This window comes from Heteronotia binoei, chromosome 12 (genome assembly GCF_032191835.1).
Source record: "Heteronotia binoei isolate CCM8104 ecotype False Entrance Well chromosome 12, APGP_CSIRO_Hbin_v1, whole genome shotgun sequence".
NCBI lineage: Eukaryota > Metazoa > Chordata > Lepidosauria > Squamata > Gekkonidae > Heteronotia > Heteronotia binoei.
Window position 1 is genome coordinate 57,014,479 of NC_083234.1, and position 17,977 is coordinate 57,032,455.

The 17,977-nt window shown below is 42.3% G+C and overlaps 1 protein-coding gene across 4 annotated transcripts in view; it reads left to right on the forward strand.

Moving 5' to 3' along the window:
- Positions 1–17,977, forward strand: part of PNPLA7 (patatin like phospholipase domain containing 7) — a 97,337-nt gene that overhangs the window by 20,335 nt on the left and 59,025 nt on the right. For all 4 annotated transcript variants that reach the window (XM_060250678.1, XM_060250680.1, XM_060250679.1 and 1 more), the window contains exons 14-18: positions 1,045–1,203; positions 7,664–7,741; positions 9,730–9,935; positions 15,902–16,033; positions 17,324–17,447. In XM_060250678.1, the coding sequence (XP_060106661.1) occupies positions 1,045–1,203; positions 7,664–7,741; positions 9,730–9,935; positions 15,902–16,033; positions 17,324–17,447 (699 nt within the window). The remainder of the gene's footprint in view (positions 1–1,044; positions 1,204–7,663; positions 7,742–9,729; positions 9,936–15,901; positions 16,034–17,323; positions 17,448–17,977) is intronic.

Genomic DNA, 17,977 nt, shown 5'->3' on the forward strand with positions numbered 1-17,977 from the left:
TAAGCCAGTTTGGTGAATAACTGCAGTAGACAGGAGTTCAATAAAGCACCTATTGATATACTGCATGCTTGCTGCCTTGAGTTGTAGCAGTTAAAAGAAGGCCTTATATTAACAAGCATTAATGAGAAATATCTGCCTCTTAGTCTAATTTGTGCACCAAATATACAGCTGGAACAGAAGGTTTAATTCCATTGCATCAATTTATGTCGTCTTTGTGCCACTTATCATGTTTGGCTGGATCAGCTTTTATTTGCCTCTTTTAATGAGGTTTTCAGTTGTTTGAAGCAGTTTTCTGTTTGGAAAATTATTTAAACACTGCCTTGATTCTGAAAGCATCTAGGGCAGGGTTTCAACCAGTGGCGGGATTTAGCCTCTTCAGTGGTGCCTGCTAATGTTCAGTCCTTTCTTCTTCTCCATATGGGCTGTGGAAGAGGCAGAAGAAAGGCATGCAAAAGTTTGTGTTCCAGAGTTCGCTGTACAGTTGCTTAGGCCACAATGATGTTGCATGTGAGAAGTGCAAACAGGTTAGAGAGCCTATGAAGCTGCATTATGCAATTTGTTGATGTACCTCAATATTGTCTGCTCTGCAGGGTCTTGGGCAAGGAGGGCTGGTTCCCAACTGGCATCAAAAGTCTTTCTTGGTTGCCCAGATCCTCTAACTGGAAGTGTCAGGGCACTTCCTGGGCACTTCTTCATGCAAAGCTGGTGCTGTGGCACTGAGTCACTTTTCTTCCCCCCACCCCAGAGACCTCTGGGACACCCTCCCAACTCTGACTGATTCTTAGGACACTGTTGCCAACTACTAACTGGAAAAAGGAAAAGGCCCTTTGCCTCTTACCACCTTTTCAGTCAAAGTCAGTTGCTAACTCGAGTTAGGTGTTTGCAGAGTCCAGAACCTCCAATGTTCCTGGATCTCATCACCCAGCATCTGAAATCCCATTTCCTGTTGGATAAATAAGAATGTAGAATAGATAATGTACATTGTAACACATGTGCTCTGTGCAGCATGAAATAAATAACCACCACCATTTCTGATTTTGAAAGTCCATCTTGAAGAAGACGGTGACTGTGACGGAAATGCCCTCGGCTGTCTTCCATTACTCGCAGGGCACCCTCGTCTCTCATGAGCCTGGCGCCAGCAAACAATTGGACAGCATCTTTGAGGCTGCCAAGAAGGATCTCCTAACTTTGATGAAGCTGAATGTGAGTGATTGGGAAGGGCCACTGTGGGCTTGTGGGGGGCTGCAGCAAACAGATTGCCAACTCTGTGCATGAGCAAGGCCTGGCTTTGGACACTTCCCATATTCTTTAGTGCATGGCATGCCAAACATACCCCCCTGCCAGAAATTGTTTCCCAAAGCAGCTTGCTGGAATCAAAATCTGACAAAAATGACAGCATTCCATACAAAAATGTTCCTTTTGTGTGTGGGGGCTGAGTTCTCAGCTGGAGGTGGATCCAGCATGGCAACTTGCTGTCCTTTCCTCCAGTGGCTTCATCTGTGACAGCTAGGAGGTGCATCTGGGTCCAGGCAGGATGGTTGGGGTGCCTGACTGCTGTCTCTGTTTCTTCAGGCCCTGTCAGTGGCACATTTGGTCCAAGTTCTTGCCTATGGTTTCAACCACAGGCTTCGTAACTGGATTACTGGAGGATATCAGTTTAATTAAGAAGCCCTGCTGCTTGTGAGTGACAACGTGGATTTTCCAGCCCATTGTCTGAGGGACAAAGTTAATCTGAAGACTAGAATGTGGGTTTTAATGATTGGAGGGGGGCTGGGAGGCTGAAGCCAGATTTGAAGTGTGCCGGATGGGTCTTCCAGTTGTCAGTGCAGAGGCAAGAATGTGTGGAAGGAGAGATACCTGTGCCAGTGGGACTTTTTGGTCAGTTTAGTTGGGGGAATGGGATAGGCCATGTCCTAATATCTGCTAAATCTAGTTGTTGATTGTAATGTTTTATTTATTTTATTTTATTTTATTTTATTTTATTATTTCCATTTATAATCCACCTTTTTCACCAGGACACAAGGCAGATTACGTGTATGTTAAAAACTTTTTCTCAAAAGATTTTTACTTTTGTTTTATAGGAAAAGGGAAAGATTAATGGAGAAATAGCAAAATACATGTATACATAAAAGTCCACCTCATCTACAATTTCTAAGTATTTTGTACTTAACCCTATCAACAGGTTCAATTAAGGTTTTCATATCAACACCAGTCTTCTAACACAGTAATTTCATTTAAATACAGTTATTCCCTTAATTATTATCAAAATTTTCTTCTACTATTGCTATCAATTCCCAAATCCAGCATGCATTAACTGTTTAAATTTGAACACATTTAAAAAGAGCATGAATAAACTAAAATACATTCATTTTTGCAAACAAACAAACATATCAAAATGACATCTCTTACATGTGAGTAATGTTATTTCAGAAAATAATCATGGAATTAAATTTCTGTATATTTACTTTCAAACGATATATTGTTGTATTCATTTTACATTTTTCCCTTTACTTATAGTAAGCATAATAATTTTTCCAATTTTTCCTCAATTTTTATTCGGCCTCTTGTTTATATAGGGAGTTAATTTAGCCATAGTCTCATATTCTGCCATTCTGTCTTTCCAGCTTTCTTTGTTCAGAAATTTCTCAGCTTTCCATTTAGCTGCCCATACTATTCTGCTGTAGTCAACATATATCTGAACAATTCTTGAAGTGTTCGTTCCATCGTATCTGGTGGAATTCCCAGTGGCATCATCTCTGGCTTCCTTTCAAAATTGATTTTTAAAATTTTCTGCATCTCTTCATGAATTTCCTTCCAAAATTTTCTTGTTTTTTTGCAAGTCCACCACATGTGGTAAAAAGAACCTTCTGCCTCTTTATATTTCCAACAGACTCCTAAATAACTTTGGTCCATCTTCTTAATGCCTTTGGGAGTTATATACCAACGAAAAAATGTTTTGTACCAATTTTCTCTTTATTCCTGACAAGCTGTAAAATTAATAGCTCTGGTCCACAGATTTTCCCATTGTTGAAATGTTATTTATAATTCTAAATTCTGGGACCAATTCACCATACATGATTTAACTTGTTCTGTTTCTGTATCATATCAGAGCAAAAGTTTGTAAATTTGTCCCAGCAAATGATCCTTCCACTGAGTTATTATCTTTTTAAAGTCAGTTCATTTGACCTCTAGTCTATAGTCATACATAGTTTCCTTGAGTCTTGAAGTTAGTTGAAGATAGCTGAAGCCATTTAATTTTTTTCCTTCTATTTTTGGCCACGATTTAATTTCCCCTTGAGAATTCCACATCTCTTGGTAAGTTATGAAGTCATTAAGTCTTCTCTTATACTTGTCATAAAATGCGTTTATTGGAGACATAATTGGTGAAGTCAATAGACTGATCCTTATTTTTAAAGAGTCCCAAGTCTTAAGTAAACTGTCTCTGATAACATGCTAAACTTTTGAAATGTGTGTTCTTTTTTTAACCCATAAAATATTTTGTATCCCTTCTGTGAGATCTTCCACTTCAAATTTCACAAGTCTATCATTTGGGTTTTTAATCCAGTCAACAATCCAAGTTAAACATGCCACTGCGATCCAGCTCACAAAATCTTCTGGAAGTACCTGGGCCAAAGGAGGCCAAACTAAAAATAACTAGAGAACAGGCCTTCTCTATAAAAGCACCCCAATGGTGGAACCAGCTGGCGGAAGAGGTGCGAGCCCTACAGGACATTAGCCAATTCCGTAGGGCGTGCAAAACCGCCCTCTTCCGGCTAGCCTTCCAAGATGGAGCTTGAAATAAACATCACGCCATCATTAACATTAATATAACTGAGATAGCAGTGAGATGAGACTATTTTAGACTGATTTTAGAGTGTTTTAGATTATGTAAAAATTTAATGGTAAATTGTAAACTGTATTGAATTGTATAACTGTTTTATTGTTCAACATGGCTTTTGCCATACCTTGTAAGCCACCCTGAGCCTGCCTCGGCGGGGAGGGCGGGGTATAAATAACATTTTATTATTTATTATTATTATTGATAATATAACTTGATTCTATTAGTCAGTTGCTAACCTGAGTTAGGTGTTTGCAGAGTTCAAAACCTATAATTCTCATCTCATAAGACTTTAAACCTAATTCTTGCTTTTTTGTCATTCCATATAAATCCATTGGTTTGTTTTTTCCCATCTTTTAGTTTTCTCTTGTATGCTGATTGAGATAATCTGAAAGAAAAAGTTTACTTTCAGCAATATATGCATTTTAACTAGAGATTCTTTCCAACCAAGATAAATTTAATTTTGACCAACTCACCATATCTTTGTTTTTGCTTCCAGATTGCCTCATAATTAAGTTCAAATAATGTTTCTCTTTGCCCAGTTAAATTTTTACCCAAGTACTTGAATGGGGCTATTGTTATTTCACATCCTGTAGTTTCCTTAATATTATCTTCTTCCTGCTTTGTTAAATATCTGGAAATTATTTTTATCTTATTCTTGTTGATTTAAAATCCTGAAAAAGAGTTGAATTGCATTATTTGTTCCATCACATTGGAGATCATTGTTTGAGGATTAGAAATTGTCATAACATCATCGGCAAATTTCAGTTTAAATTCTTTTCCATCTGCTTTCCATCCTGTTATGTAAGGGTCCTGTCTCACCTTTGCAGCAAAAACTTCCATTGCAAGAACAAACAGTGGAGACAAAGGATAGCCTTGTCTAGTCCCCTTTTCAATTTGAAATCCATCTGTTAATACTCAATGAATTTTTTTGCATTCTGTTTAGAGTATATTCCATGTATCCAGTTTTCAAATTTAAGTCCAGAGTCTAAATATTGTAAAACTTTTTGTAGAAAATTCCAAGAAATATTATCAAATGCTTTTTCAGCTCTGAGAAAGACAAATGTAATTTTTTGCCATCTCTCCCACCCCCTTCCATTGTGCCAGTTATGAAGCGAACATTATCTTTCATGAACCTCTTAGATACAGAACCTGTCTGATCAGGATGTATTATTCTTGCTATGCATTTTTAAAATCTATCTGCCATTATTGAAGTAAAAAGTTTATAGTCCACGTTTAACAGAGATATCAGCCTATAAGATTGAGGTAGCAATGGATCATTCCCTTCTTTATAAATCAAAATGATACAAGCCTCTTGCCAGGTTTGAGGCAGTACCTTCAGATATTCTGTTTGTTACCTTTTGCAATGGTATTGTTATTTCTTTTCCCAAACATTTATAATATGTATGTTAAAAACTTTCTATAAGTATGTGGCTTACAAAATATAATACTAGGCAATCAGTGAGCAGGATTACGAGATATAATAACATTTGAATCTTCACAGCAAAGATTCCTAGTAAAACAAAATAATCCATTTGAGCTGGGATTGTAGAACAAAGGAAAGAAGAAAAAATCATGCAAGCCTCTCTGTTTAAGATAGCAAGACAAATTATCATTTACTGTTATTTGTAATCTGTCTTTCTCACCAACAGTCAAGGTAGATTGCATCGTGTAAATTAAGTTCAATCAACAGGATGGCATATTTGATGAACTGTACAAAACTGAAAACAAACAGAGCTGAAACAAAGCATGAGCTTTTAAACATGTTAAATTAAGTGGTGTGGAAAATCAGCAGGACCAGATCTACATGTTTTTGAAAGGGGGCAAAATTAAAAAATGAAGCCCCCTTATGGGTCATTCTGTCTTATGGTCCCATAGAATACAGTGGACTCCATACCCAATTTGGCGCCCATCCTCCATCAGCGCCCAGGGCAAGCACCCCACTCTGCCCCCACCCCCTAGATCCAGCCCTGAAAATCAGTGTAGGAAAGATTTTATCAATAATGAAAGTTATTTCCTGGACTGAACCATTACACCTCAGCTTTGTTTCTTCTGCAAAAATTTCCTACTGAGCTACTCTGTTTTGCACATTTTGCAAAATTACAGAAGTGAGAGGGGCCTTCCTAACAGCCTCCGGTAAACTGCTCCACAGTTTAGGAGCCACCACAGAGTACATGTGAAGGATGGAACCTTTAAAAGGCTTTGTTCAAATAAGCAGAGCTGTCACAGTAAAATGCGGCAAGAGAACATGGTCCTGCAGGTATATGGGTCCAATGCCTTCAGGGGCTTTGTAGGTGATGGCTAGCTCCTTGAATTGAACCCAGTAACTGATTGATAACTGTTGCCCGATAGAAGTTGGGCCATGGCATTTTGCACCAACTTTAGTTTCCAAGAATTGTCTTTAAGGGCAGATCCATTACAGTAGCTCAGTCTCAAGGTCACTGTATCATAGATCCACATGGCCAGGCCAGGAGAGTTGAAACAGTGGCCATCTTCTGAGCTAAGTGGAGTTTGTAAAATGCCTCCCCACCACCACCCTGTTGCATCATTTTGCTTCTCTAGTAATAAAGCTGGAACAAGTGTCATCCTTAGGCTCTTAACCAAGTCAGCAAGAGTCAGCTGGAGCCCATTAAAAGATGTTGTGGTCATTCAGGACCTCAGCCTTCCCAACCAACATTACCTCCACCTTGTCAGGAGTCAGTTTCAGCATGGTATAATGAAACTAAAAGCAAGATTAAAATAAATGTCTTCATAGCCTTGATACTTTCAGTGAAGGCTGCAAGTTTTTCCTTCAAGTGGATCTGAGAGGGTTGTTTTGTGATTTTCTTATGTAGATGGCTTTCGCCCAGCAGGGGAAGCTGTCCTTTACAGCCTTTCCCCTAGGTGGTGCTATGCCATTGTTTCCCACAAGAAGGAAAAGAAAGGTGGACATCTGTTGGCCAGCAGTGCCTTTCCTAATCTTAGTCTGCTGCATGTGTGTGTAAAGATTAAAAAAGAAAAGCTGGAATTCTGGAACCTTGAATACATTATGTTAAAGCAGTTCATGCATAGACCAGCTTGTTGCACCTGATTTCTTTTGCTATAGTGTCTTGGTTAGGATCGAGGAGACTCAGGTTCAAATCCCCACTCAGACTTGAAGTTCACTAGCTGATGTTGGGCAAGATCTGCACACTCAGCTGCGCTGATAAAATGGAGGACGGGAGGACCATGTAACTGGCCTAAAATCTTTGGCGGAAAGATGGGGTAAAAAATGTGTAGATAGATGCATAGTTATGTAGACAGCTGTGCAGTCTGGCTTACTAGGTTGGGTGAAGGTTCAGTGTCCTACAGAGCCCTCCCCCACCCTCTGCAAGATGTCCAAAGCAGAACATAAAACATTCAGTTTCAGGCGGGTAGCAGTGTTTTTTTTTTGTAGTAGCAGAACAACATTTGAGTCTAGTAGCACTTTTGAGACCAACATTTTCCAGAGCATAGGTTTTCATGAGTCAAAGCTCACTTTGTCAGGTGTTTCTGAGAGAGCTTATATCCTGGAAAATGTTGTTGGTCTCAGAGGTGCTACTAGACTCGAATTTTATACAGCATCCGCTTTCTTTGATGTTTCAGTAACTTTCCAATATGAGGTCTGTTAAAAGCCCAGTTCTAAAACTAAGCAGCTTGGGTTGTGCCTGAAAAAGTTGTACACTGGTCGAGAAAACTTTGTTGCTTCTAAATATAAATGAGATGAATGTTGCACATGGATCGTTAACCCAAGATCTATGAATTCTGTGGTGTTGACGCATGGCATTGATTAGCTGCCTTTTGCTTAAGTTTTTCTTTCTTTCTTAGGACCCTTCTCTCTTGAATGGAAAAGTGACTCTGCATCAGGTTACTGCTGGGACAGTGGTGTCAAGGCAGGGTGACCAGGTGAGTGCTTCATCTTCCATGTAAGGCGAGAGAATACGCAATGCTTTGATCTTCTCTGGCCTTGAGTGCCTTTTAGCTGCTTTTAGAAGTTATGTAAAGTTATAAGAAAATAACAAGAATCCTGCTGGCATCCAGGAAGCCTGCCAGCAAAGTATGATTGCTGCAGATGGACCCCTCCTCTGTAAGTCAGTCAGTGCGAAAGTAGGAAGAGCCCTATTTTTGAAGAGTCTTTTTGAAGACCTACATATGAGCTACAGTGGGCAACCTTATGGTCAATGCACAGTGCTGAATTTCCCCATGCCATACCCTTCTGTCCATGCCTGCTTGCGCTTCTTTCAACACTAAGAATTGTGTTGGCTCTTATCCTTAAGCAGCAACAGCTGAAATTTATATGGAGAGAAGTCCTGTGTGCTGGGCTTATCCTTGCAAAAGCAGGATAGAAACCTAAATTGCACTGCATCTCTATCAGAGGTGTTGTAGCCACACAGTAGAATGAAGTAGTGGAACTCTTGGATTGTGCTGCCTTCAGTTAGAAATGGTGGTGGTTGGAAATGCCGTCAAGTCACAGCTGACGTATGGTGACCCCATGAGGTTTCCAAGGCAAGAGACATTCAGAGGTGGTTTGCCATTGTCTGCCTTTGTGTCACAGCCCTGATATTCCTTGGAGGTCTCTCATTCAAATAGTAGTCAGGGTCAATCCTGCTTAACTTCCGAGAGCTGATAAGATCAGGATAGCTTAGGCTATTCAGGTCAGGGCCATTAGAAATGGTACAATCTGGGAGATAATGCAAACTTGGGCATCCCTCCCAAGGATATCTGTAGGTTAAATGGGCCGAGGGAGGAGCCTGCTCGGTTGGTCATCTTGGTGGTCATCTTGGTTTATAAATGGATTCAGGCAGGGCCTACAGAGCAGAAGGGATTCCCTCTCTTTGTCACTTGGTACAACAATGCCAGGACCCATAGAATGGCAATTTAAAGGCAATAGTCCTCGTAATGAAGAGTGCCATTTGCAGACCCTCAGGGGGGCACTGTGAACAATAGTTGGGCATCTGTTGCAAATTTAATCTCCCCATACTCAATGTGCACAGCTGGAAGGAATGCTCCCTCCGGGAGGTGTTGCACTCCAGAGCAATTGTTCTGGAAATGATTTGCTGTGCTTTGCTGGGTTAGTGTTTTCAGTTACCTAATAGGGAGAAAGCTGTCTGTGAGAATGTGCAGAGCCACAGAAAGCCAAGGGCAGACAGAAGAGAATGTTTCTTCATAAACTGTAACAAGGTATGGAGATGATAAGAGTCCGGCAGGGTGCTTTTTCTCTCACTTCACTCCCTTCTCAGCTCTAATATCCAAAAGACTGCAGTGTGAGCAGAATGTTTTCTTCAGCCTTCATGATGCACAGGAGGCTGCTGGGTTGCTTCAGGCAGGCAATCATCTGGCATGCTGTTGCTGCTAAATGTATATGACCTGGTGGAGGCCCAAACAGATTTTATTACTGTCTTTGTAATACCTTCTCAGTGTCTGTTATTCCTTCTTCAATCTCTCTCATTGGCCCATTTGCATGCATCTCTCCAGTCCTGTCTCTTGTATGCAATGAGACCTCCTTGGAGAAAAGGCTCAGTGCAAGGAAGATAATGATGATCTATAAGGACTATTTCTTTGCCTCATTCATGCAACCCTCATTTTCTCTCTAACAGTGTGCTGCACTTGCACCCATAGTCTTGTCTGTTTGTGGTTTTCTCCTCCAGTTTTTTTTTCTTTCTCTCTTTTTCAAATTTATCTATTTGGGCATAATTGGCAACACACACCCCTCCCCCTGAATTTTCCTGAAAACTCTGTGTGCTGAGTTTTAATTTTAAATCTCATTTATTTCTCTTAAGTTCCTCAACTCATGATCTTAAACACGGCTTGGATTTTGCAAGCAAATATTTGGGTGGTGGCAGTAATAGTGATTGTGTAATAAATCTGATGTGACTCTACCTTTGCCTTTGCAGGATGTCAGCATCCGGTTTGTGATCTCTGGGATGCTCCACGTGTACCAGCGAAAGATTGACTCGGAGGAGGAGACATGCTTGTTCATCACCCACCCAGGGGAGCTGGTGGGGCAGCTTGCTGTCCTGACTGGGGAACCACTCATCTTCACTATCAAGGCCAATCGGGATTGCACTTTCCTGGCCATCTCAAAGTCCCACTTCTATGAGTGAGCCCCGTTTTTCCTCTGTGTATATATTGTGTACGGAGTGCTAGGGATTCCTGCATGAGTCACACTTCTGATCTGGCTTCATGAGTGTTGCAGGCTTGTCATGAGCCTTTGGGCACCTTGGGTTACTCTGAAATTGGGGAGTGGTGACTGAGTTGTAGAGCATCTGTTTTGTATGCAAGTGGTCAGGGAGTAGTGGCTGAGTTGTAGAGCATATATTTTGTATGCAAGTGGGCCCTGGGTCCAATCCCCGGCTTTTTGCTTTCAAGGAAGGATATACCTTCCTTGCTTTCAAGGAAGGTAGAGACCAGTTCACTTGGACCGTTGAAACACAGTGGCCTTTTTCAGTGTGCTGTTCAAAAATCCAGGTCTGGTTTGGTTGGATTGTCCCCCCAGGCATCAAGGGCAGGGTTTTGTGTACAAGTGTTACTAAACAGAGTCAGAGATCTGCATTAAGATCATAGGCATTCTGTGCCAAAGCACACTAGATTCTGCTACCTGTATCATTGTGCAAATATATGTTTTTTGTCACTGGAGGGGTTTATCCTTGTGAGATAGCTGCACATCTGCTGTGGGCTGGGCTATGGTCAGGCCTCATTTTGGGCAGGAGCTCACAGGAGCAGAGCTCCAGAACCTCTAAATTTTATTGTGCTTTCTTTCTTAACCCTCCCTCCCAAAAAACCCCCCCACAAATATTTGCTTCTGGGTTCTATTGTTCTCACCCCCTGTGAGAATTTTACCGAACTCTCACAAACCTTCTAATATTTTTCCCCACAAAAAATGGGAAAATAACCAAAACAAAGCAGACAGCTGGAAAGCTTCATCATGCAACTGTGGCCACATAGGAGAAAGTATTTTATAAAGTATGATGGGAGTAAGGTTTTATTATGACAATTATAATTCAAGAAGCTTTTTAAGGTAGATGCTGAGTGGATATAATTTAGTACACCTTCTAGTGATGTTAGGGGTGTGTGGCATATGCAAATAAGTTCTGCAAATGAGCTCCAGCACCTTTTTTCTATGAAATGACCCCTGACTGTGGTGAAGACTTAACAGAGTCCTTCCCTGTCTCATGGGAGGGATCTTTCTTCCACTAGAAAGGGAAGAGTTCTACAGAATCCTTCAATAAAGCCCTACCTCCTGAGTGGATGGGAAGGAGTAACCCCATTGATGAAAAATAAATCCTCATGGGAAACTCTTGTCTCAAACATTTTTATTTTTGTTTTATAGGGTACAGAAAGGAGAGGATAAGTGAAAACATAACAAAAGACATGTATACATAAAAGTCCACCTCCTCTATAGTTTCTAAACAGCTTATACTTACCCTAACAATAGATTCAACTAAGGTTTTCATATCAACTCTATTCCTCTAACACATTAATTTCTTTTAAACACAGTTATTCCCTTAATTATATCACAATTGTCTTCTACCATCACTACATACTATCTGCATATTGATGACACCCAAGCCCATACCTCCAGCGCATATAGACGTTAAATAGCATCGGGGAGAGAACTGCTCCCTGCGGCACCCCACAATCTAGAGTGTGCCTATGGGACAGCTCACCCCCGATTGCCACCCTTTGTCCCCGTCCCTTGAGGAAGGAGGAAAGCCAATGTAGGGCCAGCCCCCTAACCCCTAGGTCGGCGAGGTGGCGGGTCAGTAGCTGATGGTCGACTGTATCGAATGCGGCCGACAGATCTAATAGCATCAGCACCGCCACGCCGCCTCAGTCCAGATGCCACTGGAGGTCATCTACCAAGACGACCAGCACTGTCTCCGTCCCATGACCTGGGCGAAAGCCGGACTGGCAAGGGTCTAGGATGGAAGCGTCATCCAGAAAACCCTGCAACTGCAACGCCACTGCCCTCTCAATGATTTTACCAAGAAACGGTAAATTAGAGACCGGTCGGTAATTTGCCAATTCGGCCGGGTCTGCTGTACTTTTTTTCAGGAGTGGGCGGACCATAGCCTCTTTCAAGGGTGTTGGAAAGCGCCCCTCAGAGAGGGATCTATTTATGATGTCCCGTAAAGGACATCTAAGCTCCCTTTGGCAAGGTTTAATCAGCCAAGAGGGGCAAGGGTCCAAACCCTAAGTACTAGATATTTGATTTTTAAAATATTAGATTCTTGAGTTGCTGAATTCTGTACTTAACCCTGTTTCTGTATATAAGTATAATATAGTCAGATCTGGTTGAAGCTAGTTTCCGCTATTATACCTTCCCATCATCTGTGAGAAGCATTATTCCTTTTCTGTCTCTCCCATCCTGCTGAACTGATGTTGTAAAGACTTACTGCTGGGGAAGAAGAAGAACAATTGAGAGAGGCCAGTGATTGTCTTCAGTCTAGCTGTGGGTCAACAATGACATCAACTTTGCAGTGTCACATCTCATCCTGGTACTGGCATCCCTCTTATAGGGATTTAAGTACAGGGCAGATGCCAGCTAATTACATGGTTCCCCTGAATTCACAGCTGTGAAGTGCTAAGTGCAGGGTGCCTCTACTCTAACATGGGGTGGGGAAGAGGGGTGGAGTTGCCTTTTAAATCCACTGTCCAATTAAGCTATCACCGGGACATGGGGAAGATGGTGCAAAGGCTTGTGGTGTGTGACTCGTTGAAGGCGTAGAAAATGTCTGGTTACAAATAACTGGTATACAAAAAATCTCCAACGCTTTGTAGTGTGGTTATTTATATAATCATCTTGGGTAAAGGGGAAAGTTTGGGTATGTTTTTTTCAGGGCAGGTGGTTTTGATTTCTTTTGGTTCCTGCTTATGAGCTCTCTCCTGTCTACTTTTTTGTGTCAAAACACTAGCAGCTCCCATTTGGATGATGCCTTTCCCAGACATGGAATGCAAGGAACCATTCCATGAGTGGCCTTTCTGGACCACTCTCTCTGAGCCAAGAGGCCAACAGCTTGGAATGGTTGATTGTGCCTTCCCTTCTTTTCATTCATGCACCTGACTGCTGTGTTTTCTTTTCTTGTTGCCTTGACTTTCTGCTTTCCTTCTGCCCTCAGTTCTGCCTGCCTGTTTTCCTTGCTTGGTTGCCCCAAGTATTCCTGGGTCACATCACTTGCTCAAAAGTTTAAATATTGGGGGGGAGGGGAGGTTCAAGTGCTGCACAACCAGATCTTCTGTTTCTGGATACCAACTGCAGAGCAAGCCAGAGCTCAGTGAAGGGGCATATTGCTCATGCCTGTGTGGTGTCACATCCTGGCACTGGTCCAGCCCAACCGTTGAGTTTTGGAGATGAAGCAAGAATTCAGGCTAGGGGATAGACTTGATATTCCTGTGAGCTTCTTCAGTTCTTAAAGAGTTCCTGTAAGGGAAGGCAACATGCCACGGAATTCAGTTTGGATTGGGGCACTGAACCTAGACCAAACGTAGCCTGGTGTCTAAAAGACAACAGAAGAGGTATGAGACAGGTCAATCTCAGAAGGGAGCTCCATTAACTGTGCAACCACAGTAAAGGGCCATCGTTCTAATCACAGAAATTAGATATTGGTAGTTGATCAAGTTCATAGGGATGGAGGTGGTAGGCCTTCAAGTGCAGTGATGTTAAATATGTCTCTGTGAATGACCCCAAGTAGCAGCTCTGGTCTTCCCTGCAGTTCTTCCTTCAGATACATTGCAATTGCAACTACATTGTCTTGGACTCCAATTCTGTGGGTTAGTCTTTCTGAAAAGGTCAAGAAGATGTCTTCTGTTCTGACCTTCAGGAAACTTTAAGGCTGAACTGATCTGGAGGGGCTTCATGGGCATCTTAAAATGACAGATGCTCTGCACTGTTTCATGTTGTTGGAACTGGGCTTTTCTGAATTCTCTGGAAGGTGTTTTGAATCCCTTTTAGAGGTCAAAAAGGGGAGTAAAATATTTCAGTGTGCTGGTACTGAGGAGTGAGTGTTTATGGTATATAGGTGGGTAGGATTGTGCACATGTGAAGTGTTAATTTCTGTGCAGAATCTCCTTCCACATAAAGCTTCTGTAATGTGAAACATAACCCTACTAGTTGCTAGCTTCCGTCCACGCAGAATTCAATGGCTTTATGCTGATTAATTTTAGGGGCTTATGTGTCCTTAAATGGCCAGCTTTTATCTTGTTGACTTTGCAACCTTCTGGGCTGTGTACATCTTCTACTTTTTTCAGTTTTCTTAAATCTAGTGCAGTGGAAATGGAAGCAATCACCCACAAGGAATCAAATAAATACAATAGGTAGCATTACAAAGCAGCCTTCAAGAGAGTAAATCTTAGCATTCCTGTTTACCATTTTCTCCCAAACAAAAATTGTCTAATTAGTTGTTCTTGAAAATATCCCTTGCTTATCTCTTAAATTGGGTCCTTAAGATAGTTTTCTTTGTAAGAGTCCTATCCTGGGTGACAGGAGAATTAATTGAAAACCCCAGGGTTGTTTTTTTTTTGCTTGGACCAGTTTTGCATTACCAGCTCTTTCTGTAGCTCATGTATCTGCTTGCTAAAGAAGTTCAGATAACAAGAACCCCAGGTCCCTTGCTTGATATGCAACAAACCCCTTGTGAACATTGCAGTCCCCTTTTATACCTGCAGAGCAATGAGATGGCCGAGACTTGGGGAGTTAAAATGGATGTGCACAATTCCAGACTTCAGGAGGGGAAATCAATTTTGGAACACTTCCCTGTTCTAAAGGCACCTTACAGACACAAAGCCAACACAGCAAGCAGAGAGAAGGGTTGGCTGTTGTATGGGAGTGGGGAGGTTATTTGAAAGAACATTCTAAGCTGGAAGCTACCACCTGCATTCTGAAGCCCATTGTACCACACAGTTTTTGTGTGTGAACCAGGCCTGAGTGCTGGGTTTTGGCAAGACTTCTGAAATGCTGTCTAGTTGTTACAAGATGGTCTGCATCTGAGAAAGAGACAAACTCTTTGGAATTAAAAAAAAATATAATTAGGAGCTACAAATAGATAAAAATATGCAGATACAGCTGCAGGTGTTCATAAACTGTTGTTCTGCTGGATGATGCTTATTCCCCAAACGGCACTAATTCACCTGAGGTGGCATTTATTTTGCGCTGCATTGCATAAGTTCCTAAATCTCTTCTGCTATAACTTTGGGCCCCAAGGTTTATAGAAGGCTTGTCAATCGCTGCTCATCTGGTCAACGATTCTCTCCCTCCCACTTCTCTCACATGACAGGATGAGGATACTTTTTGCCAGCTAGAGAACTTGGTCTTTTTTCCCCCTAGTAGCCTATCTATGGACCACAAATAAATTTAGTGAAGGCATGGACTGCCTGGCATTCTAACAAGATTTTGTTGTCATTGTGGATTTCCTTGCATATTGGAGGTTACTGTCCACTCTTCTTTGACTTGCAGCCCAGTTGTTTTTGCTGGGAAAGGTCTGCCTGAGGGGGTCCTGTGGGTGGTTATGTGCAATGTTGCCTTGAATCTGCCTACATACACATCATGCCCCTTGCCATATGAACCTTCCTGTATCCTGAGATGTATATGTGGCTCTTTTAAGTCTTTCTATGCTAGCTTGAAGTACAGCAGGTCAGGATATATAGGGGGGGGGGGTTGAAAACCTGCAGAAGAGGTTATTACATGCAGAAGGTCCTGGGACCTGTCCCCAGCATCTCCATTTAAAGCATCTCTGGTAACAGGCATTGGACCCTAGAGAGCCATCACTGGTAAGAATAGACACTGCTGAGTTAGATGGAGCAAAAGGCAGCTTCAGGGGGAGGATGGAACATGGCTCACTGGTACACTACATTATTATGCAGAAGGTCAGTTTTTTGTTAGAGGATTCCTGGTATTGGTTAGGAAGGACCCTTTCTCTTCATGGAACTCTGGAGAGCAGCTGCCAGTTGAGGAGCCAGTCCTGATCTATAGAGACTAATGGCTGACTAGGCTTTCCACTGGCCAGGTTGTTCAACTGCTCTCCATGCATGTGCAAAACCTCTTCTTAATGGCTTGTCCCTGCTCTGCAGCATAATGCGGGAGCAGCCAACAGTCGTCCTGGGTGTGGCTCACACTGTTGTGAAGAGGATGTCATCTTTTGTGAGGCAGATTGACTTTGCTCTGGACTGGATGGAAGTGGAAGCCGGACGTGCTGTCTACAGGTAGGGTGTGCAAAAACCTAAGCACCATCTGGAAGGAGGGGATGGGAAACCATTGTCAGCTGTTCTGTTCCTGAGAGCCAGTGCAGTGGTTAGAGTATTAAGACTAGAAGCAGGGGACCTGGGTTCCATTTAGCCCTAAAGCTCTTGGATTTGAGCCAGTCACTCTTTCTCAGATGAACTGGGGGGTATCATGAGGATAAAATGGTGGAAGGGAGATCTGTGTACATTGTCCTGAGATCCTTTTAGAGGAAGCGCAGGACAAGAATGCAGAGTGTAGTGTTGCTATTGTTTTATGAGTTTTAGGTTAGCCGAACTGAAATGCTTTTATTGCTTGCTGCAGATGTGTCCTGTGGGAGTGTGCAAAAAAAATATATATCCCCCCCCCCAGTTCAGATCTGTTAAACCTGAAAAACATCAGCATTCCAGAATACCACTATCAATATGGTACTGGTATTGGGTATATATTTGGGAAACCTGGATTTATTCAGCTCGATTATACCCTCTGGGGACCGTCCCAACAGGATATAATGGAGAATTTTACTTGTCGAACCTTACCACTGCCATGGCATGACTCAGCAAGTGAACTGTAGCCATGCCTGAATAAAAGCTGAATAATATTGGCTGTTATTCGGACATGACTATTTTGAGCCTGCTTTGGCGGGGAGAGCAGGATATAAATCCAATAAACCTAAACTATCAGATTGTCTAACCTATATTTGGCTGAATAAATATCTGAAAAATACCAGTAGGGTATTTTTCAAGTATTTATTCAGTTCTGTATATACCGAGCACACACCCTCAGTGGGCCTACATACATGAGCTGGGCCTATGTACATGAGCTCTGAACTATGAGCTGGGGAAGGGGACTCCTCATGCATTTGTGATGTGTCACCATACTGAACTCCTAAACTGAGATGATGGATGTGAAGATAGGCATTCATTGATTGGTGTTTGGTTTAGACTGCTCTGGCCTTTAATTTTATTTTTGCACTAAACACAGAATAATTTCAAAAACCTCATTGGGCAGAAAGCTAGTATATTGAGAGGAGACACCCTTGCATAGCTGTCTCAACATTTTACTTTTCTTCATGCAGGAAGGGAGGGGGTATGTGGTTTACCTCCCTGTAGTCTGAAATGAAGCTCTGCATCATGTGGTTTTTCTGGCCAATGCTTTGGAGGCCTTCATCTTCCAAAAATGGGATAAATGTGCCAGGGTTTTCCCTGATCCCGGTTGTGGTTTTGTGTGTGTGCATGTGGACTTAACAGTGTGTGTGGATTCCTCCATCATAGGCAAGGCGACAGCTCAGATTGCACCTTCATTGTGCTGAATGGGCGACTCCGCTCAGTCATCAGGATGGACGATGGGAAAAAGCATTTGACTGGTGAATATGGTCGCGGGGACCTGATTGGCGTGGTAAGAGTCTGGCAGCTGTGCAGGCTGCTCTTTCTGGATTGCTTGCTTGCTGTTTTGGGGGTGGTCTCTGCTAGGCTAAAGCAATTTTGCACAGATGTGAAATTAGAGAAGGAGCCACTTACCTTTCAAGGTGCTGAGAAGCACTGGAGGTTGGTCAACCAGGAAGGGGCATGCTCTCAGCATCTTAGTGACCAGCTGCCTCCAGTTGCAGTCTGGCCAAGTGTTAGCAGCTTGGTGGACTTTGGCTGGCTTCTGTACAGTTAGATCCTTTCTGGGCTGGGAGATGCAGCACCACCCGATTCCTTTACAAAACCGAGGCCTTCTCTTTTCACAGAAACAGACCACCTCAAAGCAACTTAACAAAAATCATTTAAAATTAATAATATTAAATGCCACATGGCATGGTATGGTGTCTCACAGAGGAGAGGCAGTTTAGCAAGGGAGTGGGGCTGAGCAGCTGGTGCTTGCTGAGTTCGTGGTGGCAGCTGGTCTTCCCTTCTGCAGTGGTGGCACAGCAGCGCAGCTGAAAT